We start from the raw sequence: 27,684 nt of genomic DNA, 5'->3' as shown, positions 1-27,684 counted from the left end.
CCAGGACCTGGGGCTGTGCCGGTGGGAGCTGGGATGTGGAGAAGGATCTGGAGCTGTGGAGGGGCCACACTGGGGAAGCTGCAGATAAGCAGCCACTGTCAGACATCCAAGCCTGAGAGAGAGAAGAAACACTGTGGCTTCTGCTCCTTTGGCTCCCAGTCTCCAGCCAGGAGCTTCCATGGGCGGAATCGACAGGAAGCCAGCAGGCCAGGCACATGGTGTTCTGGGCCGAGCTGAGGGAGGGCCAGCATGCAGGCAGGGCCAGCACAGATGACTACTGGAGTCACTGCGAATATTTGTATTTCTAACATGTCCTACTTAAAGGGATAAATCTCTAATGGGAGGTTCCGGCACCAGGGACAGGCGAGTTAGGGGCACGTGCGGGCCTCTTCTAGTTTCCCTGCAGAGAGATCGGCCGCGACCTTTCATTCCCTCTAGGACGGTCCCTCTGGAAGTCAGAACCGCTGTTCATATTCTAAGAAAGCCACCCGTCCTCTGTCACTGTCAGCCTCCTCTCCAGCACCCCTCTGCCTTTCTCTGGGAGACCACAGAAACAGGATTAGGGGCGCCGCGAGGTGGTTACGGCAGCTGCTGAGTGCGAGAAAGGTCCTGATTGCTGCTGGGACAGGAGGGGAAGTCAACCGGAGCCCAGAGCCCAGGTAGAGGGTAGAGTGCCATGGCTGCCCCCCCCCTCCCCGCAGCTGGGAACCGGGTCCCTTCGGAAGGAAAAGGTGGAGGAGCCTCTGGCTGAGCCGGAGGAGACGCTGACCAAAGGGAACTCAGCCTGAGGGGGTCTGGTGCCCCTGAAGGCCAGGAGGGCTGAGGAGCTGCATTCTTCGGAGCAGGGCCTTCGGGGAGCCTGCCTCTCTGGGCCTCGGGTTTCTCCTGTGTAGCAAGCCGCTGCCTCCTGCTTCTCCAGTCTCCGGTGGGGGACTGGGCTTCCTTTTGCCCCACAGCGCTGGAGCCCCTCCCCTGTCTGCAGGAAGCCCAGGCTTGCCCAGGATCCCCTCCCAGGTAGTTACTGGGATCCCTGAGGAATTCTTGCGCAGCCCCCAGTCCGTGGTGCTGGCTTCCTCAGCATCTCAGTCCACATGAGGGCTTTTCCGGGCTCTGCCCACCCCACCTCCATGGGCCAATTTCTTCCAATTTCAGGCCAATTTTTTCCTCCTCAAACCCCTTTCCCCCATGAGATGGGGAAGTCTCATAATTCACACGCCCTGGCTAAGACAAGGCTTGGAGTTCAAGCAAGCTTTACTTGGGCCTAGTCAGTGGGAAAGTAAAATGGGTTGGCAGGTACGTGGGCCCAGGGGTCTGCAGGGCCTGTGCCTCCATGGGCACCTCCCCACCCCTCTCCCTCAGGGCGGCTCCCTCCTTGGCTTGGACCTCATGTGTGGGCTGCTCATACTTTTAATGAGAGTGCCTTTGCCATGACCCTGTGACCCAGAGCCCAGGCCCCCACTGCTGGGCGGAGAGAGGGGTGCCCACTGCTTTTCACCGCCCTCCGAGCTTTGAGGCCTTGGATGCAGCCTGAGGGTGCAGTTCAGGGCACCTGGACAGATGTTTATGGAGCAGCCACCGTGGAGCCCGTGGGTGGCGATCCCAACCGGATTCTCCGTGGGGAGGGGGGCGAGGGGAGGATTTTGAGGAGGTTTTTGGCCTGAGGTTGCTCCCAGGTGCCGCGTGGGCGAGGGACAGGGGTGGGGGTGGGGGACAGGGATGGGGGGGCAGGGATGGGGACTAGAGGAGCGCTGTTACAATCACATGCGGGGCCGACAAGAGGACCCAAGGCTCCCTGCCTTTGCAAGTATAAGGATCCATGTTTGACATGAAAACTTCCAAGGGCTTTGAACACTGACTGGATATAAAAGAATCACATCACGTGTCATAATGGCACTTTGATTCTGTTTAGCAATGAAGTGTCCTTACCTCTCAGAGACACACAGAGAAACACTGACTGAGGAAATGATGTGATGGCTGGGATCGCCTTCGAAAGTCACTGGCGTGGGCGGGGCTGTGGGTGTGGCCGCCACTGGTGTGTGTGTGTGTGTGGGGGGGCGGGGGGTGTGGTCGCAGAGGTGGCCAGGAATTGATGAAGCTGATGCTGGGTGATGGATAGTTAGACCAGTCTCTGTATTTTTGAAATTTTTCATAATAAAAGTTTTGAAGAAAAAATGCATAAAGGCCTGGCTGGGTGGCTCAGTTGGCTGGAGCATCGTCCCATACACCATAAGGTACAGGTTCGATCCCCGGTCAGGGCACATACAGGAGGCAACTGATAGATGTTTCTCTCTCACCTCTCTCTTCTCTTCTCTCTTTTTCTCTCTGTCTCTCAAGTCAATAAACATCCCCAGGTGAGAATTAAACCACACACACACACACACACACACACACAAATGCATAAAACCCGGCACTACTTTGTTTGAAAACAACAGCTTCCAGCTGTGCTTTTAGTGATCTGCGGCCCTGTGGGAAATGCACGGTGATGAGAACCCCCCCGCCCCCCCCCCGCCCCACTCAGAGGCACTTGGGACGAATTTGTGTTTTGTTTATCACAATAACCTCTTTAGACATGGAAATGGCAGTGCACGTGTGGACAGCGTGCTCACACGGGGCTGCCTTGGGCTGGCGTGCAGCGAGATAGGAAATCTGACGACTCAAAGCTGCGAGGGCTGGGTGTGCGGGCTGAGGCCCACCCCTGTGACTGACCAAGCTTCCCGGGAGCGGGCGGGACCCAGGGGACTCGGTGGCCTCCCTAGAGCGGCCGCGGAAGGGGCACTGGGCGAGTCTCTCGGACAGGCCACATCTGCTCACTGTGTGGTGTGCGGTGGGAATGGTCTCTCTGCACCTGCGATCTCGTTCCACCTGCTGCATCACATCAGGGAGGTGACACGGTTCTTCCAGGCGCCCTGCCCTGTCGGGTGCGGCTCTGGGCCCTTGTGCGGTTGAAATTGGGGGGCAGCCCAGTTTTGTCCCTCCGCCCCCCGCCCGGGGCAGGTGCCCACACTCAGCGTTCCCAGCCTCCCCTCTCCCCTGATCGCTGCCTTTCACAGGGTGTGAGGAGGCGGTGAGTCCTGCTGAGGACGCCAGGCGCTCTTCACCCCCTTTTGCTCCCTCTCCCTGTTCAGGTCCTGCCAGGACTAGGTCTGTCTCCGTCAAGGGCAGTACCAATGGTCCCTGAGAACTTCCCTGGGGGGGAGGGCGGGGTTTGAAAAGAGGACCCAGGAGGGCCATGCTTAACCCACAGGGATAGCCTCCCGGAGGAGGAGGGATGGGAGAGGCAGGAGGGAGGGGAGGGGTTGGTGGGGCGGGCTGGAGAGAGCCCTGGAGGTGTGGCTGGGGGAGGGCAGTTTACACTGAGGGAGGCAAAGACGAAGGAGCTGGCCGTGCCTCCTGCTGCCAGTCAGGCCCAGAAGGGCCAAAGGGCGGGAGAGTCCTGAGTGGGGCACAGGCACCCCCTTCTGTGAAGCGACTCCTACCCGCCTGCTGGCTGTGCTCCGGGCGGACCTGCAGGCTGGGCAGCTGGTGCCTGTCACCGCCATCACTTCAGGCAGATTCCTGGCACCGAGGAGAGGTCCATGGGCGAGGCATCAGCAGGGCCTCTTTCACCCCCTCGCCCGGCCCCTTACTTACCAGCATGGGGGCAGGCAGGCGTGGGGCTGAGGTTCCCGAGGTCACAGCAGCCTAGCCTCCTGAGCCCGACCCCCAGGCCCAGCCTCCGCCCGTGCCTCCAGGGCCTGTGGCCTGAGTGGGAGTGTCTGGGCGGCTGCAGCAGCAAGTCAGCCTTCCAGGGCCAGTCCACAGCACAGTCCGGGAGATTTCGCTGTGCGAGGTGTGCCTGGCCCTGACCACTTCCCGGAGGAAAGAGTGCAGGTTTGGGTCCTGCAGGCCACCAACAGGAGAGTTGCTGCTCTCTCTAGACTCATTTCTCCCATGGCTGGGAGGCCACACTCCCCGAAAGCTGCTCTCAGAGACCCCAAGCAGGGGAGCCAAGGAGGCAGGGAAGTCGGAGCTCCTCCGAGGTGCAGGGCGCCTGTGCTGAGCGGGTCGGAGAGAGAGAGATGGTCTGAGGACCTGCCTGGTCCTGTGCTCCTGCCTGGTCTTGGGCCCTTCCCTCTGTCCATTCAAATCCAAGTCCTCCAGGGAGTCCTCCCTGATTGCACCAGCTCCTCCTGCCTTCCTTTTCAATGAACACCAGCTCTGACTTTCCCACCCCTGGGCCCAGGCCTGTGCTGCAGGAGCAGTGGGAGGTATTGGGACTGAGCCCTTAATTATGCATATTTTGCAAAGGAATCCTCTAGGGCAGGTTTTGGGCAGAATCTCTCCCCTCCCCCGAAAGCACCCCACCCAGTTGGATTATGTGCCTGGATGTGGGCCAATCGGTTTGGCCAGGGAAATGGGGGGAGGGTGTCATATGATAAGGTGGTGCCACCACAGCCCTGTGGTCTAGCCAGGAACCCGGGAGCATATCCCTCCCTCCCTCTCCCTTCCCTTCCCAGGGCCAGGCCACAGGGGCATTCTCCGTGCCCACTCCCCACTGTCTCCCCTCTCTGGGAGATCTGCCACCTCCTCCCTGGGCGCCATCTGCAGGGCTACCAAGGCGCCCTTCCGAAACACACAGCAGGGGGCTCATCTCCCTGCTTCGGAACTGGGAGGGCTCTCTGTGAAGTGGCAGCCACTTAGCTCCATAGACGGGACTTTCAGCCACTGCCCGCCACCTGCTCCTGGCTGCCTCCAAGCCTCCCATCCCGGCCTCCCGAGGCTCCCGCTGCCCAGGCTCCTGGCCCAGTTCCTTAACAACGCAGGCCCCGAGCTTCTTCAGGCTCTGCTCCCGCTGTTCCCTCGGCTGGGGCCCTTCAAGGCCGAGCAAAAATGCCACCTTTTCTCTGGCAGTTTTCCCGACCCCTCAGGTGCAGTTAATTGCCACCTGTGCTCCCGCTGCAGCGGGAAACTCCTCTCTGCATCCCTCCTTGTTCCATTAGTGCAGTGGTTCTTGGCTGCACATTGGAATCACCTGGGAATCTTTTTAAAATCCTGATTTCTGGGCCTCATCCTCCGGAAATTCTGTGGGTTCTTTTTTTGTTACGAATGTTGTAGCCTCACCCCATAACAAAGAAACAGAATTTCCCGAGGTTGAGGCCCAGAAATCAGGATTTTAAAAAGATTCCCAGGTGATTCTAATGTGCAGCCAAGGCTGAGAACCACTGCATTAGTGTTATTTTATCTGCCTCAGTGCCCAGGCCCTGTGTCTTATTCATTTAAGATTTTGCCCTGCACACAGTGGGCGTATAATGCATGCTTGTTAGGTGGGATAGATCATTGCCATTCACACCCTGCACGACTTGCTTGTTTTTCTTTAAAACTTTAAAACGATTAGAAAAAGAATCCTTATGAGCTTTTAAACATTCATGACCTTTCGGAGTGGACAAATAAAAAGCAAAAGTCCCTACACTTCTCTCCTTCCCAACCTAGTTCCCAGCATGAGCCTGCGACAGCGGAGAATGTCCTCGGCCAGCAGTTCTCCAAGCTGGTGCCCCTCCCAGCAGCAGCCTTTGTCAGGAACACGGGCTAACTCCATGGCCGCAGACCTGCTGATCAGCACTCAGGGCCCGAGCCCAGCCCTGCCTCCGGGTGAGAGCTGGTGGGGGCCCAGCCCTGCCTCCAGGTGGGAGCCAGTGGGAGCCCAGCCTGAGGACCAGCTCCATTGGTGCACACGTCCCAGAGGCCCCGGCCCAGCCAGGACTGGAGATGCGACAGGTGCAGCCTCCATCACAGACCCTCCCATTTTATTTTGGAGCAAAACCCCAAGGTCAGCTTCACTTCTTTGTCTCTGGCCGCCTTCAACCAGTGGGTGCAGAAGAGAGGCAGTGGGGCTGGTGGCCGGCGGCCTCCTCTGGGCTGGGGTGGGGTTGGGTGCGAGGTGGGCTCTGGCTGGGCCGCTAACTTGCTGTGTGACATAGCACAAGTTGCTGTACTTCTCTCTTCTCAAAAAGGCGGCTGTTCTCCAGAGACCCTCCATGTGCCCAAGCAAAATACATAAGCAAGCAAACAAAATGCTGTGTGTGAGCTCGCCAAGGGCTTCGGTCCAGACTAAGGGCATGTTAGGGGGGAGATGCCCTGAGTGTCCAGATTTTCAAGGGTGGGGCCAGATCCTGGGGTGGTACGAAAGGACTCACTTCTCCCCGGCACTTGCCCAGTTCAGAACACACCCCTGCATCAGCTGCCCAGCTTTATGGATCAAGAAAAGAAAAATTGCACTGCTTCAGTTCACTCTGTAAGAACTGGGTGTAGCGTTTACTCAGCACCTACTCTATGCCAGGCATGAGTCCATATCCCAGGCATCAGCAGTGGAGGAAGCAGGCAAACCCAGCCACCTACTGAAGCTTACCCTCTAGTCAGGAGAGAGACCATAAACAAGGAAGTAAGACATAGGAAGTATCTGGTGGAGAGGAAGGCCAGGCAGAGGAATAGGGGGCAGGGTAGGGCCGGGCTGGGGGAGGGCTCTCAGAGCACAGAGCTGGGAGGCGGGGCCTGGACTCACAAAGGCATCAGGCCCCTTGACCAGAAGAGGAGATTGTCAAACATCCTTCACATGAGCCAGGGCTAGGGCCAGCTCTGCCCGTAAGCGGCTCCTGGTGTGTTTGGAAAGAGACAAGACTGGCTGCAGCCCGTGTGATTCTTCCCCTGAGAATCCCTTTAGGACAGCGGTTCTCAACCTGCGGGTTGTGACCCCTTTAGGGTCGAACAACCCTTTCACAGGGGTCGCCTAAGACCATCGGAAAACACATATATAATTACATATTGTTTTTGTGATTAATCACTATGCTTTAATTATGTTCAATTTGTAACAATGAAATTGGGGGTCACCACCACATGAGGAACTGTATTAAAGGGTCGCGGCAGTAGGAAGGTTGAGAACCACGGCTTTAGGAGCTGGCTCCAGGCAGGTCAGGGGAGGTGGGGGTAGGTGGGCTGGAAGGCTTCCCAGAGGAGGTGGCTCAGCCTTGCTGGATGAGTAACTCACAACTGCCTGGGAGGGAGAGGGCACTCAGGGCCGAGGTACAGTGGGAGTCAAGATGTGGCAGCGGCTGCCAGCCCAGCGCAGCCCCGTGCAGGAGGGGATGGGCGCCCAGCCCCACCTGAGCCTGGCAGGGCACTGGCCCAGAACTCTTGCTAGTTGGGCCCCATACAAATGCTGAGCCCGCACTGCCCTGGCACCTTGTAGAGGCCTGTGATGCCAACCTCTCCCCTGGGCAGTGCAGTGACGTCATTCCTGTGTTTCCTCCCAGGTCCCTCCCCACTTCCAGCCTCACCCAACAAAACTATTTCTGGCAAAAATCCAAAGAGAAAGGTTCTTTGTTGTTGCTGATCCTCACACGAGGATGTTTTTCCCATTAATTTGTAGGCAGAGTGGAAGGGAGGAGAGACAGAGAGAAACATCGATGTGAGAGAGACACGTTGACTGGTCGCCTCCCTCACTCGACTGAGCCTGCAACCGAGGTACCTGCCCTTGACTGGCATTGAACCCGGGACCCTTCAGTCCGCAGGCTAACACTCTGTCCACTGAGCCACACCAGGAGGGCCAAAGAGAAAGCTTTTATGTGGGGGCGGGGGCGGGCACAGGAAGGCGCAGATATCCGTTTCTCTTTTCGTTAAGGAGGCCTCAAAACTGTCATCCGGGAGCCCAAGGACAACGCTGGTCCCTGCTGGCCATGAGTGGGTGGGGACAGGAAGCCAGCACAGTAAGCAGGTCTGGAGGTCCAGAAAGGGCTTGGGAATAGGCCGTGCCTCGGTTTCCCTCCTTGCAGTTGTACTGTGGAACTGGGATGGGCCAGACCAGGCCTGGTGCTTCTGGGTTAAGCATCTGAAGGGCCTGGCTTGCCAGAGAGGTGACAAACAGAGGGTAATTTACATCATCCTGCAGCTCTTAGGGGATCACAGGCAAGCCTGGCCTCAGGGCCTGGGTGAAATATGGCCCGAAGAAGGCAGCCAGGCCCTCCCTTAACCATCGGATGGGCTTTATGCTCCCAGTGGTGACATGTTTTTTGCTGCAATTGCTTTAAAAAAGAGGGGCAGGTGGTTAGTCATTGCTCCCCTGGCCATCTTTCTACTTTTTCCTCACGAAAGAAAAGGCAGATGCTCCCCAGAAGGGCAGGAGGGGCGGCTGGCTGATCCACCCTGCACCTGGCAGGGCTTTTGCTAAGGTCACACAGCTTTATCTCTGGGGGGTTAGGTAATTGGGGTGTAAATGGCAGCCCCAGTCAGGATGTAAGTGCTCATCCCAGGTCCTGGAGTCACCCCCACTCACCTCTTGCCTTACCCTCTTGTGGCAGATCAATGTGGCCCCTCCCACTGGAAGGTAAGGATGGAGTCTAATCCCTTCCCTTGGTCAGGACTAGCCTTGGGGACTTGATGGACAATCCGAGGCGGGAGAAGTGATGTTCTGGGACTAGAGGCTGCATCAGGGCCTCCCACGTCCACCTTGGTGAGCTGGACATCCCACTCTTGTCACCCAGCTGCCATGTCTGAGGTGCCCAAGGAGCCCGGGACAGGCCCCGGCTCAGCCCAGCACTGCCACCGAGCCATCCTGGCAGTGCCCCAGCCTTGTCACGTGGAGCAGGTGAGCCTTCCCGGTGAGTCCTGCCCAACTGCAGATTCAGGAGCAAAAACAAAAAGACTGTGGTTGTTTTAAGCTCCAGGCACTGGGTGGTTTCTGTGCAGCAACAGGTAACTGCAACACACCGGAACCCCACCTGTCAGCACATCCCCTTGGCTCTCCTGACACCCCGCCCCTTCACGCCCCCCCCCCCCCCCCGCCCCCCGTCCTACTGCCGCCACCTTTTCCTGGGAAGATTGCGATGGCCTAATGGTCTCCCCGCCCTGGCTCCTTGCCCGTCCCGTCTGTCCTCCTGCTGAAACCCAAGTCAGATCACACCTTCTGCTCAAACCACTGCAGGCTCCCAGTTCACCGAGCGTGAATGTCAAGGTCTCTTCCCTGGCTGTCCTCCCCGTCCTCGCCTCCTCCTCTTCTTGGCTCCCTCCACCCCAGCCACTGGCCTTCTTGTAAGTTTGCTCCTGCCCCTGGGCCTTTGCACCTGTCTGCAGACGTCCTGCTGGGGCAGCTCACTTCAGAGGGACTTCCCTGAGAAAGCATTCCTCTCCCTGCCAGCCCTCCTCGCAGGGACCCCTCCCCATGGCACCTCACCCTGACTCTCTGTTCATTTTATTACCTCTCTCCTGACTGGACACAGGCTCCTGGAATCCCCAGCACCCAGAGCAGTGTCAGCCTGCAGTGGGTGCTGCGTACATACCTGCGGAGTGAGAGCCCCCTGGGCTGGGGGAGCCCTGCCAGCCTGGGAGCTGCCAGCTCCTACAGATGACACCTCCCAGGGCTCCTTGCTGTGGGCCCTGGCTCCAGTCAGAGGAGGGTGCATAGTGGGGTTCCCAGGCCACACTGCCCAGCCACCTCAGCACCCAGCGTGCCCCTCGGGTCTCGCCCACACCCGTCCCTGTGCCTGAATGGCTTCCTCCGGGCTCTGCAGTTGAAATCTGTCCTGGTTGTCGAGGTTCAGCTCTTGGTGTCATTGTCCTGCCACCTCCTCCGCCAGGAGTCAGCTCAGATGGCCCTTTGGAAGTGCACCAGGGCTGTGGGGACCAGCGGGTGCAGCGTGAGGCCGGGCAGGTCTCCCTGGGCTGTGGCCAGACCGGTCCCAGCACGCTGCTCCTCCCGCTGAGCTCGCAGCCCTCCCAGCCCTGCCTGTCCAGCTCCAGTGGACACTTGGCCTGAATTCCCAGGTGGTTTCCATCTGGCCCCAAAGGGCGTCCTCTCACCTGGAGACGGTGCCAGGCCAGTTAACAACGTCACAGGCCTCTCCTGGAACTGCAGCCCAGCCTCTTCCCAGCCTCTGACATCTCCCTGCTAACAGTCCCCCCACGCCCCTGCCCCTCCCAGCACCCCCCCTCCTGCCCGTTTTACTGAGAACTGACACACTTCAGTGTGTAGGTTTAAGGAGTGCAGCATGGTGGTGTGACTTACCGTATTTTTCTGTGTATAAGATGCTATTTTTTTTCTAAAACCATTAGACTGAAAATTGAGGGGCATCTTATAAGCAGAAGTCAGCCGAGGAGGGAGCCGTGGGAGTGCATAGTTGTCCGTATCTTGTCAAACAGGCTTCCTCCAGTCATGAGCCTTATTGTTACTGACGTCAGCTGATGCCGTAATTGGAGGTGGAGGGGGAGAGTGTGCAGATGCAACAAGGACCGAGCATTCTGAGCCCATAAAAATGTCAAAAAATAAAAAGATAAATGCCGGTGACTGTCTTACTCTGCAAAGTTTCTGTTGAGAAATCAGCTGACAATCATATGGTCACTCCCTTGTAGGTAACTAACTGCTTTTCTCTTGCTGCTTTTAAGATTCTCTCTTTGTCTTTAACCCTTGGCATTTTAATTATGATGAGTCTTGGTGTGGGCCTCTTTGGGTTCCTCTTGTTTAGGACTTTCTGTGCTTCCTGGACTTGTCTATTTCTTTCACAGGTAGGGGAAGTTTTCTGTCATTATTTCTTCAAATAAGTTTCCAATATCTTGCTCTCTCTTCTCCTTCCAGCAGTCCCATAATGTGAATGTTGGTAGGGTTGAAGTTGTTCCAGAGGTTCCTTACACTTTCTTCATATTTTTTGGATTCTTTTTTCTTTTCTGATTGGGTGTTTTTTGCTTCTTCATACTTCAAATCATTGAGTTGATTCTCAGAATCCTCTACTCTAGTACTGATTAATCCCTGTAAGTTATTCTTTTTTTTGTGATTTCTTTTTTTAAATTAAATATTTATTTTTCAGATTATTACAGTTGTTCCTCTTTTTTCCCCCCATAGCTCCCCTCCACCCGGTTCCCCTCCCTACCCTCTGCCCCTCCCCCCCCCCCCCACTGTCCTCATCCATAGGTGTACGATTTTTGTCCAGTCTCTTCCCGCATCCCCCACACCCCTTCCCCCCCCATGAGAATAGTCAGTACACTCCCTTTCTATGCCCTGATTCTATTATAATCACCAGTTTATTCTGTTCATCAGATTATTTATTCACTTGATTTTTCTTTTAATTTTTTTAAATAATTTTTATTTCTTAAAGTATTACAAAGAGTATTACACATGTCTCCTTCCCCCCTCACCCCCCCCCTTGACATTCTCCCGGCCTCCCCTACCCCCCAGTGTCTTGTGTCTATTGGTTATTCTTATATGCATGCATATAAGTCCTTCGGTTGACCTCTTAACAGCCCTCCCCAAACCCTCCCCAGGCTTCCCACTGTAGTTTGACAGTCTGTTCAATGCTGCTCTGCTTCTGCATCTACCCCTGTTCATCAGTCTATACTGGTCCCCATTATCCGTTTCAACCTCACCAGGGCCGTCCCAACCTCACCGGGGCCATCCCGACCTCACCGGGGCCGTCCTGACCTCACCGGGGCTGTCCCAACCTTCACTTGATTTTTAGATTCACTTGTTGATAGATATGTATTTGCTGTTCATAATTTGTATCTGTACCTTTTCTTCTTCCTCTTCTTAAAGGATACCTTTCAGCATTTCATTTAATACTGGTTTGGTGGTGATGAACTCCTTTAGCTTTTCCTTATCTGTGAAGCTCTTTATCTGACCTTCAATTCTGAATGATAGCTTTGCTGGATAAAGTAATCTTGGTTGTAGGTTCTTGGCATTCATCACTTTGAATATTTCTTGCCACTCCCTTCTAGCCTGCAAAGTTTCTGATGAGAAATCAGCTGACAGTCGTATGGGTACTCCCTTGTAGGTAACTGACTTTCTTTCTCTTGCTGCTTTTAAGATTCTCTCTTTGTCTTTTGCTCTTGGCATTTTAATTATGATGTGTCTTGGTGTGATCCTCTTTGGATTCCTTTTGTTTGGGGTTCTCTGCACTTCCTGGACTTGGAAGTCTATTTCTTTCACCAGGTATGGGAAGTTTTCTGTCATTATTTCTTCAAATAGGTTTTCAATATCTTGTTCTCTCTCTTCTTCTGGCACCCCTATAATTCGGATGTTGGTTCGCTTGAAGTTGTCCCAGAGGCTCCTTACGCTATCTTCATATTTTTGGATTCTTTTTTGTTTTTGCTTTTCCAGTTGGGTGTTTTTTGCTTCTTCGTATTTCAGATCTTTGACTTGATTCTTGCGATCCTCTAGTCTGCTGTTGGAAGTCTGTATAATATTCTTTATTTCAGTCAGTGTATGCTTAATTTCTAGTTGGTCCTTTTTCATAACCTCGAGGGTCTCACTAGACTTATTGAGGATCTCATTAAATTTATTGGCGGTCTCACTAGATTTCTTTAGTGTCTCACTAAGTTTATCGGCGGTTTCTAGAAAATTCTTGAAAAACCTTAAGAGTGTGGTTTTGAACTCTATATCCAGTAGTTTGCTTTCCTCCATTTCTGTCATTTGTGACCTGTTTCTTTGTCTCCGCATTTTTTATGCTTCCCTGTGTTGATAGAGTGGCTTTGTGTGCTAGGTGTCCTATAGGGCCCAGTGGCCCAGCCTCCCCAATTACCTGAGGTGGACACTCTTGGTGCACCCCCTTGTGGGCTTTATGCACAGTCTTGTTGTAGTTAAGCCTTTATTGTTGTAGGTATCACTGGGAGGAATTGACCTCCAGGCCAATTGACTGTGAGAATCAGCTGTGTCTGCAGTGGGAGAACTTCTGTGCTGGAGACACCCTTCTGGGGCAAGACTTGCTTCAGTGGGGCTTTGGTGCTCACTGAGTCTGCCCCCCTGAGTATGTCCCTTATGGATCTAAGGAGTTGTAATCAGGATGGTCCCCCTCTGACCACTGGGTACACTGGCTCTTGGATCGCTAAGGAGGTGCTAATTTAGCCTCTGCCTGAGGCTACCCAGCAGGAGCTCAGCTGTGAAGGAATGCAAGCTGCTGTGGGGCCTTGGTCCAGCTGCAGTTTGTTAGGTAATTTTCAGATTGCAAAGGGCCAGGCCTTTCATATGCAAAAGGTGGTGCACAGCTTGGGCTGGGCGGGGTCCCAGGGGATCAACAGGGCAGAGCAAGCAGCTATGGCTGCTCCTCAGTCCTTCCCTAAGAGGCCCCGTTTCTCAGTGTCCCGGTAATCGCTGCAAGCACCTCTGAGAGAAAGCCGCTCTCGAGGTCCGACCAATGCCAGACAGTCTAGCCTCTTTCCTTATGAGTCTGGGTCCCCAGAGACTCACCCGGAACTGGAGTTCAGAGCAGTTGGGAGCTTGAGACTCCCTCCCGATTGAAAAAGACAACCGTGTCCTCAGCCGCCAGCCCTCTCCGCGTGCGCCTCTGTACCTCTGCACTTTATTTCCACACTGCACCTCCTCTGAGTCTCAGTGTGCTTTTCTCTTTCCTTCTAGTTGTAGAATTTCCACTCAGCCAGCCTTCCTGTGGTTCTGAATGATGTCTGTTTTATCTTTTAGTTGTATTTTTGAAGTGGTTGTGCGAGGCAGCAATTTCCGGTGTTTACCTATGCCGCCATCTTGGTTTCTCTCCAACTCATTGTGATTCTGTAAGTTATTCTTTATTTTAGTTAGTGTATGCTTAATTTCTAACTGGTCCTTTTTCATGTGTTTGGCATTCTCACTAAGAACCTTGAAAGTCCCACTAAGTCCCTTAAGCTCTCATGAAGATCCTTGAGTAACCTTATAATGGTGGTTTTGAACTCTGTATGCAGTAGTTTGCTTTCTTCCATTTCTTTCATTTGTGACATGCTTCTTTGGCGCCACATTTTGGCTGCTTCCCTGTGTTTGTTTCTATGAATTGGGTAGAGCTGTTATGTCTTTTGGAGGTGGTAGAGTGTCCTGTAGGGCCCAGTCACCTGAGCTGGGCACTCTAGGTGTGCCTCTGTGTGGGTTATGTGCACAGTCTTGTGCTTGAGCCTTGAATGCTGTTGGTGTCACTGGAGGAATTGACCTCCAGGCCCACTGGCTGTGAGGACCAGCTGCAACTACAGTGGGAGAGCTGTTGTGCAGGAGACACCCCTATAGAGCAGGACTTGCTTCAGTGGGGCTTTGGTGCTCACTGAGTCTGCCTCTTGAGTGTGTTGCTTGTGGATGTGTAGAGTTGCAATCTGGTATAATCTGAAGCTGTCCACTGGGTGCACTGGTTCTAGGGACTCCAGGGAGGTGCAAAGTCAGCCACTGCCAGGGGCCACCCAGCAGGAGCTACAGAGAGATCTTCAGAAGCCTCCTATTGCTATTGGGTTTGGAAGTGCCCAGGTAAGGCCCAGCTGTGAAGCAAGGCAGGCTGGTGCTAGTGCCAGGTCTTAGGCCTTTAATTGATAGGTTTGGGGCATGCTGACACCAGCTGCTGCTTGTTTGAGGGATTTCAGGAAAGTCTGAAGCCTGAGCCAGGACAGGCCTTTCATATGGAAAAGGCGCTGCAAACAGCTTGGGTGAGACTGCAAATTGGATGGGTGGGGTCTCAGGGAATCATCAGGTTGGAGCAAACAGTGTGCTCCAGGTTGATGGGGACTCATATGGCTGCCAATCAGCTCTGTGACAGGGGAGGTCCCAGCACAGGACAATGACCCCTGCATTGACCCCCATCCGGGAGAAAGCCACCCGAGTTGCTGCCCTGATGCCAGACAATCCAGTTCCTCCCTTATGTGTCTGGGTCCCCCAACGCCTCCTGCAGCTGGAGCTTAGAGGAGGTGAGTCTGAGTAAGTTTGTGCACCGGCCCTTTAAGAGGACCACCTGGGTCTCCAGCAGTCTCCATGTCCCTCTGCCACAACCCCTGCTGGTTCTTAAAGCCTGAAGTTATGGGGACTCTCTTCCCAGCTCTGGGACCCTTGGTTGGGGGTCTGGTGTGCAGCTGGGATCCTTGCTCCTCACTGGCAGCCTCCACAGGGACGATCTCCCTCCTGATTAAAAAAATAGCACACGTGGGTGCCGTCCAGCCCGTTCTGCACCTCTGCCCCTCCTGCCAGCCTCACTGTGCTCTTTCTTCACTTCTCTAGCTGTCGGACTTCCATTCAGCCAGCTTTCAGGCGGTTCTGGATGATGGTGGTTCTGTATTTTAATTGTAGTTTTGATGTGGTTGTGGGAGGCGGTGAGTACCGGCGCTTACCTACGCCGCCATCTTGGTTCCAATACCAGCTACTTTTAATAGTTAGGCCACAGAGGGGGGTTGTGGCTGCCAGCAGATGAGGTCTGCAGGGCCCTGGAAGCAAACCTCAGCCCCGGGTCTCTGGTTCTGTTTCACCTGCTGCCGGAGGCCTCGGGGGCAGCGGGGGGGGGGGGGGGGGGGGGGGCGGGGAGGAAGGTGGGGCTCTGTCCTGAAGTTGGGCGAGAAAACCTGACGCAGAAGATGCTGAAAGGTGTCCACTCGAGGCCCCTGCACTCCCCACCTGGGCGGGGAGAGGGGGCGTCACCTCTCAGGCGGCTGCAAAGAATGGACGTCATCCGACCCAAGAGGCCATTCATTTGAGTGCCCATCATTTTAGGGACCATGAAGGGCAAAAACGCTGCTGATAAATCAGGATAAACCATCGATTGTTAGACATGGCACAGCTTTGGGGATATTAGAGTGTGGAAACACATGTGCATCACAGATGAAATACAGCCAGAGTCCAGGTGGGCGGCCCCCCTCTCTGAGCCAGGGTTCCCTGGCCCACACCTTCCCTGGGAAGGAAGGATGAGGGTTCACCAGGACCCACAGGCCTCCACTCACTCGTGCCAGGTGTCTGTGTGAGCAGAGGAGAGGGCGCTGTCACCAGAGGACTGGGGGAGCGAGAAGGGGGCTCTGTCAGTAGAACGTGGAAAGCCACCGCCACCCACAGAGCCTGCAGGTAACAAAGCCACAGCCCAGCACTGCCTGTCAGCCCCTGGCCACTGATCTGGGTCACAGAGGATGGCAAGCAGAGGACCTGTCCTACCCCCTCCCCATTCCTTAGCTTCCTGTGTTCAGAGATGGACTCACCAAGGAATGGAGGAGGAGAGGGAGAGAGAAAGAGGGGGTGTAGGGGCCTGAAACCTGGAGCTGTCAGCACCCAGGCAGGGAGGTGGGAATGTGGGAGGAGCCCTGAGGCCCAGGGCCCAGGGCCCAGGGCCCAGGAGAACCCAAGGGAGGAGCATGGCTGCAGCCCAGGGACTCAGGGAGCCTGGGGGGAGGGGAGTGGGCATCTGTGCCAGGGCTGCCAACAAGCCCTTCACCCTCCCAGCAGGGGGAGTGCCAGCCACTGACAGCTGCCAGGTCAGCCCTCTCCCCTGTGAGTGCTCTTGGCTGAAGGGAACCTCCTCTCTCAAGGTCACCCCATTTCCTGAAGAAGCTTGCATGCAGTGACCGGGAAGTGCACGGCGTAAAAGACACTCCCGTCGCCCCCATGGGACCTGGTGCAGGGGCTGTGGATGGAGCCCAGGCAGGGGGGCCAGGACATTTGAAAGGTGACACAGTTGCTGGGGACCCACGTTTGACCAGGGCAGTGTAGGCCCCCTTCCGATGTGCAGAGGAAAGCACATCTGAACTCCAGAAAAGGCCGGGTTGGCCCCTGTAGGTCTGTATCTGACTGCATGTGTGTGAACATGAATGCATGTTGCACATCCATGTGTGTGCACGGAGGTCTGAGAAGGCTTATGTGTGTTTACACCTGGGATGTGACCTGTGGTTATGAGTGTGCATGGATGAGTGTGCATGGAGGCGTGAGTGTGTGCATACAGGCCCCCATGTTCACCAGTGAGCCTGTGTGAGGGTTCAGACAACTCACGGAGGCAACTCAACCTGTGCCCTCTCCCTCGCCAGCTCCAGGCTCTGATCCTCTCCTAAGCTGTTAAAACAGCTCCTTCTCCTCACATCTCAGCCTCTTCCAGGAAGCCTTCCTTGGTGAAGCCAACACAAATTCCAAGTGTTCTATTTAAAAATATATATTTTTATTGATTTCAGAGAGAAGGGTGGAGGGAGAAAGAGATAGAAATTCAATGATGAGAGAGAATCATTGATCGGCTGCCTCCTGCACGCCCCACACAGGGGATCAAGCCCGCAACCCAGGCTCGTGCCTTTGCTGGAATCAGACCCGAGACCCTCCAGTCTGCAGCCTGGTGCTCTATCCACTGAGCAAAACCAGCCAGGGCCCAGCCACTCTCTCCTGTCGTGGTGTGTTCTCACCAATGACTTACGTGTTCGCTTGGTTCTCTGTTTCTTTTGTCCCCATCAGACGGGAGCTTCCTGGGGGTGGGATTGTCCCAACAGGAGACTGGGAGGTGCCCAAGCATGGAATCTGCTTCTAGGCCCACAGGGGACTGGACTCCTCCTGACTCTGTCTCCCAGACTGAGCTCCAGAAGCCTGGGGTGGGGGTGGGGGTAGCCGGGGACCACACTCCCTGCACCAGCCCCTTCCTGGCTCCTGATGACCTGGGGGAGTCACACCGAGCGATCTGTGGGCCTGGGGTGGGAACCTGGGTCTCCATCCTGACTTGTGTGACTTGGGAGGCTCTGGGCTTCTGGGCTCAGGTGCCTCCTCCGCATGTGAGGGGTTCGGAGGCGGCCTAGGGCCCTTGGCCTGCACAGCTCTGTTGGGGCCCAGTCTCCTAGGTCCTGTGCAGCTCCTTTCTTCCTACTTCCTGCCCTTGAAGCCTGTGAGGCAGATGATCTAACCCCATATTTAATTGAGGAACATTTTGTAAAGAAATGTGGGCAGAGGTGAGCTAAGGTGCTTATCAGACAGCAAGGATTGAACTCACAGGGACAGGGAGGGATGGAGCTAAGGTTCTGCAGCCAAACACTGGGGCCTCCAGGTCCAGGGTGGGGAGGAACCAGCAGGGAGGAGCTGCTGGGGGTCAGGAGCCAGGACACAGCCAGAGTCCAAGGCGGCTCTCCTTGTGGAGTGAGAGCCCAGCAGGAAACCTCTTCAGGCTGCCAAGGGGCCAGACAGATGGTTCTCTCCTGCCCCTGTCGTTATGGCCACCTTAGCTCAGGAGTCCTGCAGACAGAGGACAGTGCTGTTCCCAGGCCCAGCCAGCAGGGGCGCTGCCCTCCCAGGCCTCCTGCTGTGGCTCCCAAGTGAGAAGAAAAGCTCTGAGGCCACAGGAGCCAAAGCTGCTTTAGAGCTGCCTCTCACCAGGCGGGAGGAGACCCTGCAGTGTAAGCGGCCGCCAGAGCCACACCCAGGCTCCCCGCTATCTGTTCCCTGGCTTGTCCCCTGCACCTTCTGCTCTAGGGAAACTGAATGTGTCCCTGAGAGAGGATTAAAGAGCGTTACCTGTGGGCTGAAGTCCAGAGTGTCCTGGGAAGAGAAGGAAGATGCCATTTAAAAGGTATGAAGGTAAGTGTGTCCCCAAACAGAGGGTCCCCGCCCAGGCCACCTGAGCTTCTCCAGTAGCACCCCCACCCGCTGACACCAGAGCAGAGACCAGAGCAGAAGCTGAGAGCAGTGGACCCGAAGCTGTCACCGTCCAGTGTCATTAGTGACCGCAGGGCCTGCTCCTCCATGTGCCCCAGGATCTGCACCCAAATCCCGTGCGTGTTAACCCCTCTCTAACCCCACAGCCATGACTCCTCATGTCTCCACCCTAAGAACCGGGAGCTGGTTATTTCTGCATTTCCAGGGAACGTGAGACCGACAGGGAAAGAGAGGCTTCTATGGCGTTGCCATACCCAGAGCTCACCCAGCAAAGCCCCAGTTCTCCCCACCGTCTCAGGGCCTCGGCTGCCAGCAGGCGCCTTACCTTCCTGAGCCCTGAAGTAGATGAGCAGCCCCGCCCCGAGGAAGAGCAGCCCCAGCACGAAGCCCCCGGCTCCACTCAGCACCTTGCTCTGTGCGGATCCAGACTGGGCCCCTGAGAGAGAAGCTGGTTTCAGTGGGTTTTAGCCAAACCAACTTCTCTAATGGAGACTCTGGGATTGAGAGCTTGTGGGGCGGAGGGGGGTTGGGGAGTGGGGAGGCTGCCCTAGAAGAAGCAGAACAATAGCCATTTCCAGGAAAGAGACCGAGGTCACACTGAGCAGGTACAAGGCCCAGGCACTGGCCTCAGGTCCCCTCACTCCTGACCCAAGGCCACTGCTTCGGCCTCTGAGGCTGCGGAGCCCGGGACTTGTGACCTCCAGGACTTGGCCGGGGTGACAGAGCCGCAGATGGCAGAGCAGACAGGTCTCTCCCGCAGCAGGAAGGTCCCCAGGCTGTGGAGGACGCTCCTCTTCCCAGATCACAGTGGGTAGCTCAGCGCAGGCAGAAGCACCCGCCCAGCCCACAGGGGATGGTGCCCAGGGCCAAGGGGCACCATGAGGGGAGAGTGTGATGAATTCAAAGCAGGGCAGGCATGGTGGCCTCCCAGGGCTGTGGGTGTCCACAGAAGCGATCACAGGGCTACCCTGTGGCCTGTGCTGAAGGAGAGACACGAGCAAAGGAAAACGGGGTGTGGGGAGAGGGGACCCTGACCCTCAGGGACAAGCAAAGGCCCCTGTGGGGGGAGGCATGTGAGGTCAGAAGACGTCTCACTCCATTCCACGGTGACTGGGCTGGTGCTGCTGGGGTGCCGCACTTGGCAGGTGTAGACCTCCCCGCTCCGGGGAACTGTCTCCAGCATCACCAGGGTCTGGAAGGTCCAGTCCCCGTTCCGGATCAGGCCCGTGGACACCACCCCGGCCTCCTCTTCCTGGCCGTTGCGCAGCCAGCGGACCTCAATGTGGCCCGGATAGAAGCCGTTCACGGAGCAGACCAGGAGGCTGTGGTGCTGCAGGTGCTGGGTCTTTGCAGGATACACGGTCACTGTGGGCTCAGCTGGGACAGAGAAGGCGGAGGGAGACGTGAGCAGGACAGGCAGGCCCCTGGGTGGCTCCCTTTTGGCCTTGTCTCCTGTCCCAGGCTCCAGGCTCCAGGCACCCCCTCCTACCGCCCTGTGGCCCAGCAGGAGGTAGTGCCATGGGCCTTGAATCTCCGTCTACAGCCCGGGCCACTGGATTTGAGAGACATTGAGGAAATTTGGGGTATTTTTCGTATCTGGAAACAGTTACTCATTGTTGAATGAAGTGTTTACAAATTTTTGCGAGGCACAGAGTGTGTGAGTTCCAGTGTGATTTCTGGAGAAGGGCTGCCTGGTCACATCCAGGCTGTGCCTCTTACTGGGTGATCCTGGGAGATCCTCTCTGCTCAGCTCCTCACCTGCAAAGGGGGTGGTAATATTAACTCACCGCTTAAGGACATATGAGGACCAATGGGCCTGAAACATGTGAAACAGCGGCTGGAACGTAGCCATCACTATGTCAGCTGTTTATCACATATGGAGAGAGAATATAAGGAAATCCGTGGGGAGAAACTGGGGAACAGCTTGGGGAAGATGGGGACTCAGGGTGTGAAGTCCTGGGAATGTGATCACACCTGAGAACAGAGATGGTTCCCCTGGAAGCAGGAAAGACTGGGGATTCCCTAGCTCCGGGGGCTGTGTCCTGAGGGAGAGGGAGGAGCAGGGCAGCATCAATTTAACACTGACAGTGACGCTCACTGAGCAACCCGCTCCTTCTCAAAAGAAGCCAACCTGTTATTGGGATTGTTGTCATTTTATAATTGTCTCTCTTTTCAAGTTGACATTTGAGCTCAGGGAAGGGGCTGGGACTGGGACTCATTAACATGTGTGCTTCCTGCTTGATACTAGGCTCAATAAATACAAATTTGGAGGAGGAGGAGGAGGAGGAAAATTGCAGGACGCAGAGGAGGAGGAGGAAGAGGAGTATAAGGAGGAAAAAGTAAAGGAGGAGGAGGAGGAAAAAGTGGAGGAAGAGGAGGATAAGGAGGAAGAAGTAAAGGAGAAGGAGGAGAAACAAATGGAGGAGAGGAGGAGGAGGAGGAGGAAGAGGAGGAAAAGGGGGAGGAGAGGAGGAGGAGGAGCCTGGGGGAAACATTTTTACTGCTTCTCATAAGGGTAGATTTATGATTGATGGTAAGTCATTGTTAGCGACTTCTAAGTGCATTTCATTACCTTAAAGATGTTTAAATTCTTAACATGGAAAGTTATAAAACAGAATCAAAACACAAGCCAGGAGCAGGAGAAAATGCTGAATCAATGTTAGCAAAGTGTCCATCTTGCTGCCTAGAGAACCTGGAAAATCACTGAGAAAAAGGCCCGGACCCCAGGGATGACGGACAATGGGCCATTCCAACAGCAGGAACAGTCATTAGCCAACACAAACGTGAAAAAATATTCAAGAACCTTAGAAATCAAAGAAGGATAAATTTAAAGTAAAAAATAATTTTTCAACTGAGTATTTGGCAATATTGAATAAGATAAAAACAGATCGCAAAATAGATTGTCAGAACCCTAAACAGCTAACATGTAATGACTTAAATGCTGTCAGCCTGTGTGGATGTGACATCAGTGTGTTAAGTAACACAATTACAATTAGACCCTGGCTCACCGTCACCCCCTCTGTAAACACAGGGCACTGAGGGGGGAACAAGACACTGAGACCTGAAAGGAGCTCAGAGAGGCCAGAGGTGCCTCGGAGGCCCCGCCCCTCACACCCAGCCTGACCCTCCGCCCAGGGAAAGGCTTGGGCACCCAGCACCCCTATTCCAGGGCTCAGGGTCAGGGGGGGTTTGGCCAAGACCGACGGACTCCCTCCTTCCACCTCCCCCTGCCTCCCTCCCCGCTGCTCCCCAAACCCTCCCCTGACTGGACAGGGCTGGGCACCCCCAGAAACACCCCTACACAGGACAGGACCACAGGGTCCCCACAGCCGCCCTCAGGCCCCTCATGGGTGCTCCTCACAGTCCTGTGTGCGCACCCCCGCACCATCCTACGCCACCAGTCCCCCCTCCTCCCACCCCCGCCTCCGCGCTCACTTTGCCGATGCACCAGGAATCTCTCAAACTCCACGTAGTTGTGTCTGCAGAGCGTGACCACATAGGCCCGCTTCTCCTCCAAGAGGCCCTCCTGGCTGTTCCAGTCCTCAGCGATGGGCCGCCCCAGCTCAGTCACCGCGCTGAACTCCCCCACGTCGCTGTCGAAGCGCAGGAACTCCTGCCCATTGTAGATCAATCTGTACAGGTACTGCACCCGCTCCGTCCCGTTGGAGAAATGACACTCTTGTATAAGCTGATGCAAGAAATTCGCTGCAGGGACAGGAAGGAACCGTCATGCTGGTGAGAGAAGATGGCGATGCCGCCCAGTGCTGGGCGCCCAGGCGGTGGGGACACAGGACCCGGCACCCCCACTGCCAGCGCCCGGGGCCCCTCCTCTGGGCTGGAGGGAGGCCGCAGGGCAGGGAGACCCCTGGGACCCTCAGCCCCTGGGCACCCACTGGGCTGCCCCGGGCTCCAGGCTGGGCCAGGACTTGTGCCATCACCGCCTCCTCCTAGACGCCACCCCCCTCACCCCCAGCCTCACCCTTCCCCACACCCGCCTCCTCCTGTCACCCCCTGGGCAGGGGACCTGTGCCAGGCCCCAGCTGCCCGGGACCCAGGCAGGAAACCGGGCATCGCCCTCCGCTCTGCAGCTTAGAATTCACCAAAGTGCCCATCACAGCCCAACCACAAGCGCATCCACACAGGAGGGAGATGGCAGGAAAGGGCTCCTGGAGCAGGGACCACAGGGTCCAAGTCCCATCAGGGGCGGGGCCAGGGCCTCTGAGTGACAGGATGTGGGGGAAGGTCGCTGTATGTGGGGGAGGGGGCACATCTCATCTGAAGGCAATGCCACCTGCAAAGCCTGAGAGAACCCATGTGCCTCCTGGGAAACCAGAGAACAGGCTCTGAGCCCAGACAGTGGGAGGGAGGGGACAGGAGCCTGGAGGAGGCAGGTGCTGAGAACCTGGGGGTGAGTTAGGGGGCTTCTGCTGCATGTAAGGGAGAGCACTGAGGAGGTTCAGGGGTTACACCCTAATCCCAATAGGGTGCCCTCTCTTTCCTGCATGTCCAACCCAGGAAGCGCAGAGAACAGAACACACCTGTGGTTAAAGCAGGTGGTGAATGGAAGCTCTGACACCATCGCTGGTGTGGAGAGAGTCCCTGCAGAAATGGGAGGCCCTGACTGAGGACAGGGGGCTCCCCAGGATGCACGACTCATGGAGGAGAGATGCGGGAGGTCAGCAGAAATGAGTGACCACAACTCATGGCGTTTTGACAAATATTGCATGAGGCAAAGTATAAATCAACATCTTGAGCTTCAATTGATTGAATGGATTCAACAAGAAAGTGGTGAGTTTGTGTAACTGTCTAGTTTTTTTCTTAATAAACAGCAAAGAATTGCATTGGAAGGTGCGTGTGTATAAAGTGTGAGTCTAGAATTTTCAGGAACAGCCGGTGTCCAGCTGTGTTCTCAACCTCAACACTATTGACGTTTGGACCAGATGATTCTGTGAGGTGGGGGTGGGTGTTCTGTACACAGTGGGCTGCACTCGGCATCCCCACCAGTTGTCAGAGAAACCCCCGTGTGACAGCAGACATGGCTTTACATATTGCAGACGTCCCAGGGGTGGGAAGAGGGAGGTGTGGTGAACCTTCTGAAAAATCTGGGGTTCAAAAGCCACTGTTGATTATGCAGCAGTTGGGAATCTCAATAAAAATTTAGCCAATATTGTGTCTGTGGAAAGGCTTGGTCTGTATGGGATTTATATTCTTTAGGAATCTGGTCCCAGTGCAGACTATTTTTCCAGCAAAATGAACTTATTCAGGACCAAGATCTACCTGTTTCTTTCCGTCGCCACCCAATCACTGAGTCATCGTTTATCTTCCACATCATCTTCTTTCTTAATCTCCCTGCCACTGGCCCACTGCTTGTCCACAGGAGCAGCTACAGCCATGGCCATCTGATTCCTGTTCAAAGTCCCAACTAATTCCATTCTACCTGCCTCCTGCTCCCAGTAACACCAGGAGGCATCAGGTTACCAGCCTTGGCTGGATGTGGACTCTTATTTCTATAGGCAGGTTCCTCAGCAGGGGAGCAGCTGAGATGACCCCTCACAGAGACAGATTACAAACAGGAGCAGGTCCCAGCTTTAGATGGAGACCTTCACGGAGAAGTGATGGCAGAGGGGAGGGCACTCTGCTCAGACTCAATCTATCTAACTTTTCACCAATTCTCTAGCACCTTCCTGACACATGACAAGGTTGAAAAATAAACATGTGTGAGTTGCTGTTCATGGTAGCCTGTGTCATTAGCACTATCAGGCCATGTTCATGGGCTGAACTGAAAGGACATCAGATAAAGCAAATAAAAATATACAATTCCCAGCACATTTGGATTTCAGATAAATAATTGTTGTTTCTCTGAAATTCAGCTTAAATCAGGCTCCTGTATTTCCTTTGGCAACACAAGCCCAGCCTCTGATGAAAGCTGAGGCAGAGGAGTGCTTTTAAACTTCCTAGTGTTCTTCACGTGCCCACAGTGTTGTGTGAGCCCATATGGAACTTTTCAAGTTGTAAATGCAAAATGGATGTAAATTCCTCCTAAATATTGGAACTGGCAGCCCTTGCACCTGCTGCCCCCAACCCTGAGACACACGCTGGCCCATGGGAACATCAGAAATCTCAGCAGCAAGTCAGACCCAGCCAAGCCCCTGTTCACAGTGGGGGTGGAAGCCTAAGCTCTAGAATGAGGAATCTAAATTAGAACATGAGCTCTCCCACTGGGTCAGATTGTAGCACCGAAGGGCCTTGTTCTATATCTCTAAAATAGATTTATTGATACTGTATTCCTCACAGGATATTGTTAAGTATGGAATTAAATAGTGATTCTTCCTAGTGCTGATCATATAAGCACTCAATAAAAATCTTGCTCATAAGATCTTTTTATTCCTTAACTTCCTAGATCAAATAATGTTTTCATCACCATTTGGAAATTGTCTTTAATTAATTTTATCACTAAATATCATTTTGAACACAAGGACAAAAACATTGGCCTCTGTATTTAACAGGATATACATGCACCTACTATGAAAGGACTATGCTGACATAGAAGAGAGGGACTTCCTAGATACTGAGATCTAGACTATGTCACCTGGTTCTACAATTAACCTTGTGAGTCTGGGTAAGTTACTTAAACTCTCTGAATCAGATTCCAGGGTGATTACATTTGTAATTGCTGCAGGTGAGACAGGATGGTTATGAGAGTCACACACTCAAATGTAGGCCTGGTGCAGAGTAACTGCCCCACTGTGTCGCTGCTCCATGCCACAGGGACCAGATTTGTCTTGTCCATGACTCCACCCTCATCCCCAGGTGGTGACTATCTGCTCTGGTCACTAATAAACGGTGGCTGTGGAATTGGTGGCTTTCATAACCAGTCACCGCTGCCTTCAAGGTCACTCCAGTGGCTCCTTGCTGATGACTGAGCATCTCTGGTTCTCATGTCGCCCAGCTTCTCATCAGGCTCCTTTGTTCTTATGCTTTAGGTCCAGCTGACTCCCTGACCCCAGCACACAGCCTCTCTGAGGTTGCAGCTCAGAGTCACCTGTAATCATCCCTCACGTCTTCAGCTCCCGTCCTCCCTTCAAACGGTCCAATCGGGTCCCGTCTCATACACTCCACTGACTGCGAACACCATGTTCACCAAACCCAGTGCTCACTGCTCTGCATTTCCTCACTTCCCTGACTCCTAGCAGTCCTCACCACAGCTGGCCACTCCCTTCTGGAAAAATCTACTTCCCCTCACTGCCCTGTATCACCTTCTCTCGGTTTTCCTCAGCACCCTGCACCCCTTCTCAGTCTCCTCTAATAACTCACTGGTCCTTGGTTCTCTGGGCTCGCCCCTTGGCATCTTCTTGTCTGCTTCTCTCTCTACCTTCTCCTCTTCCTCCTCCTCCTCCTCCTCCTCCTCCTCCTCCACTTCCCTGGAGTTTAATGCAGAACATGTGTCAATGACACCAATACCAACCCTGCCTGCCCTGGCCGGCCATGAACTCATGGCTCCTGTATTCAACTGACCTCTTGTCAGCTCTACACAAATGTCAAAAAAATCATTTCCAACTTACACAAAACCTTTATTCCTAACCACCCCCTTCAAATAATTTTGTACAGTCTTTCCTTTCTCAATAAACATCTCCACCAAGTTTATCCTAATTATTGAAGATAAAATCCTCATTGATTTTGTGCTCCTCCCCCATTTCATCCATAACAAGTTGTGGAAATACCTACCCCAGATCTGCTCACTTCCCCTTTCCCGCTGCCTTTGCCGCACACACTAACTGAAGCCCAAGCCCGTCACCTGGGAGCTCTTCCATGCTCCTCAAGGGCCCCCCGACTCCTCTTGTGAACCCTGCAATCCAATCCCCCCTGGTTGTTGGGATTATTGTTTTTAATAAACATCCGTGGGCGCTCCTGTAACCCTCAGCAGTTCACATGTCTCTTCAGATAAAATTCAAACTTCTTACCCGCCCGTCAGGGCCCAATATGATTTGTCTCCCATCTTCCCCAGCCTCTTCCTATGTCAGTGTCACTCCCCAACTTGCTCGCCTGCTGCAGCCTCGCTAGCCTTCTTCCTGCCCCTTCAACACAGCAAACACGTTCCCACACTGTGGCCTCTCCCTCTCCCTCTCCCTGGGACACTTGTCCCCTAGATCTTCTCACAGTGGCTTCTCTCATCATCCAGGTCTCAAATGTCACTTCCTCAGGGACAGCTCCCTAACCACTTGAAGTGACGTCAGGTGAATACATGCCCTCTGTCCCATAACCCTGGGGTATTATTTTTATAGGAATTATTGCTCTGAATTTTTTCTTCCGTAAGGGGCTCACGGAGAAAGGAAAGGAGATGGTGGGGAGGCCCCTTGATACATTACACATAGTAGTGAGAGGCACCAACATCACAGATTCTGCTGAGGACAGAACACAGGGTCCTCAAAGAGAGACCTTCTAATTCCTTCTCATGCCCCATAAAATGCCAGAGAAACTTTCCTTTGGGGATAACTCAATACAATAAATGGAGCTCTGAGTGGGAGTTAGTCTAAGATCATTATTTCTCAATCCTCTCAAGACCCCCATGGAAGGGGACATGAGGCTGGGGAGGTTTACTGGAGGCGAGATGAGAAGAAATGGCTGAGATACATGGAGCCGCTTGCACATCTCGTAGTGGTGAGCACCAGCCCCTTTTGTGGTGGAAAGAATCGGGATCCATATGATAAAGGCAGGTGGCCACTGAGGAAAATGCCACCATTTTCTAAGGGACATGGCCTGGACACGATGACAAAGCTAATTCCCTTTCTTCCTCCCCCCACAACAGCTCACCCCCAAGGTGCACTTACGTGGTGTGTCCCTAGCCCGAGCCAGGGGAGGGCTCAGTGCCATCAGCATCACCTTCAGAGCGGCCATCCAGGAGCCTCCGGGGAACCGCAGACACACCATGCTGGAGCTCAGAGAGGACAGGGGCAGGGAGCAGGGGGGTCTCACTCAGTGAGGACTGTGACCCTTCTCCACTCACATCCCCCAAAACACCAACTGAGGAACTCATTTCTTTGTTCCTGGATTGGGTCATCTCAGTACTGAGAACCAACCAGCATCAGAGATGAACAGCTTCATCAGTTGCTGGTCAGAGATTCAGTAGAAAGGTCCTCTTCTGAAATTTAAAGTGTCCTGCATTAAAAGCATTGCTTTGATTTAGTGCTTTGAAGGGTTGGTCTGGTTGTGTCAGAAACACTGTTGGGCCCTATTGTGAGGCAGCTCTGCGCTGTCGGTGATGAGCACACAAGTCGGAGCCTTTGGGGAGCGTTGGTCTCTCTCACTGCAGACAGAGCCGTTTTGCAAATGGATGA

The 27,684-nt window shown here is 54.4% G+C and overlaps 1 protein-coding gene across 1 annotated transcript; it reads right to left on the bottom strand.

The window, feature by feature from the left end:
* Window positions 1–16,878: 16,878 nt before the first annotated feature.
* Window positions 16,879–27,371, bottom strand: LOC139012608 (DLA class II histocompatibility antigen, DR-1 beta chain-like). The gene is made up of 6 exons (XM_070418761.1): window positions 27,178–27,371; window positions 21,785–22,054; window positions 19,445–19,726; window positions 18,675–18,785; window positions 18,209–18,232; window positions 16,879–17,929 (listed from the first exon to the last, which is right to left on the bottom strand). Exons 1-6 carry the CDS (start codon window positions 27,275–27,277, stop codon window positions 17,916–17,918), a joined length of 801 nt encoding a protein of 266 aa, XP_070274862.1. The 5' UTR covers window positions 27,278–27,371; the 3' UTR covers window positions 16,879–17,915.
* Window positions 27,372–27,684: the final 313 nt, after the last annotated feature.

This window comes from Myotis yumanensis, unplaced genomic scaffold (genome assembly GCF_028538775.1).
Source record: "Myotis yumanensis isolate MYYU_CA2020_CCGP unplaced genomic scaffold, mMyoYum1.0.hap1 SCAF_6, whole genome shotgun sequence".
Classification (NCBI taxonomy): Eukaryota; Metazoa; Chordata; class Mammalia; order Chiroptera; family Vespertilionidae; genus Myotis; species Myotis yumanensis.
The sequence above is the reverse complement of the archived record's forward strand: the minus strand, read 5'-3'. Positions and strand labels throughout refer to the sequence as shown.

Excerpts from the sequence above, each read along its gene's own strand:
- LOC139012608 (XM_070418761.1), bottom strand. The coding sequence starts at position 27,277 with ATGGTGTGTCTGCGGTTCCCCGGAGGCTCCTGGATGGCCGCTCTGAAG. Across the intron at positions 19,727-21,784 it reads ATTCCTGGTGCATCGGCAAA|CTGAGCCCACAGTGACCGTG; the intron begins GTGAGCGCGGAG and ends TCTCTGTCCCAG. Across the intron at positions 18,233-18,674 it reads CTACTTCAGGGCTCAGGAAG|GACACTCTGGACTTCAGCCC; the intron begins GTAAGGCGCCTG and ends TTCTCTTCCCAG.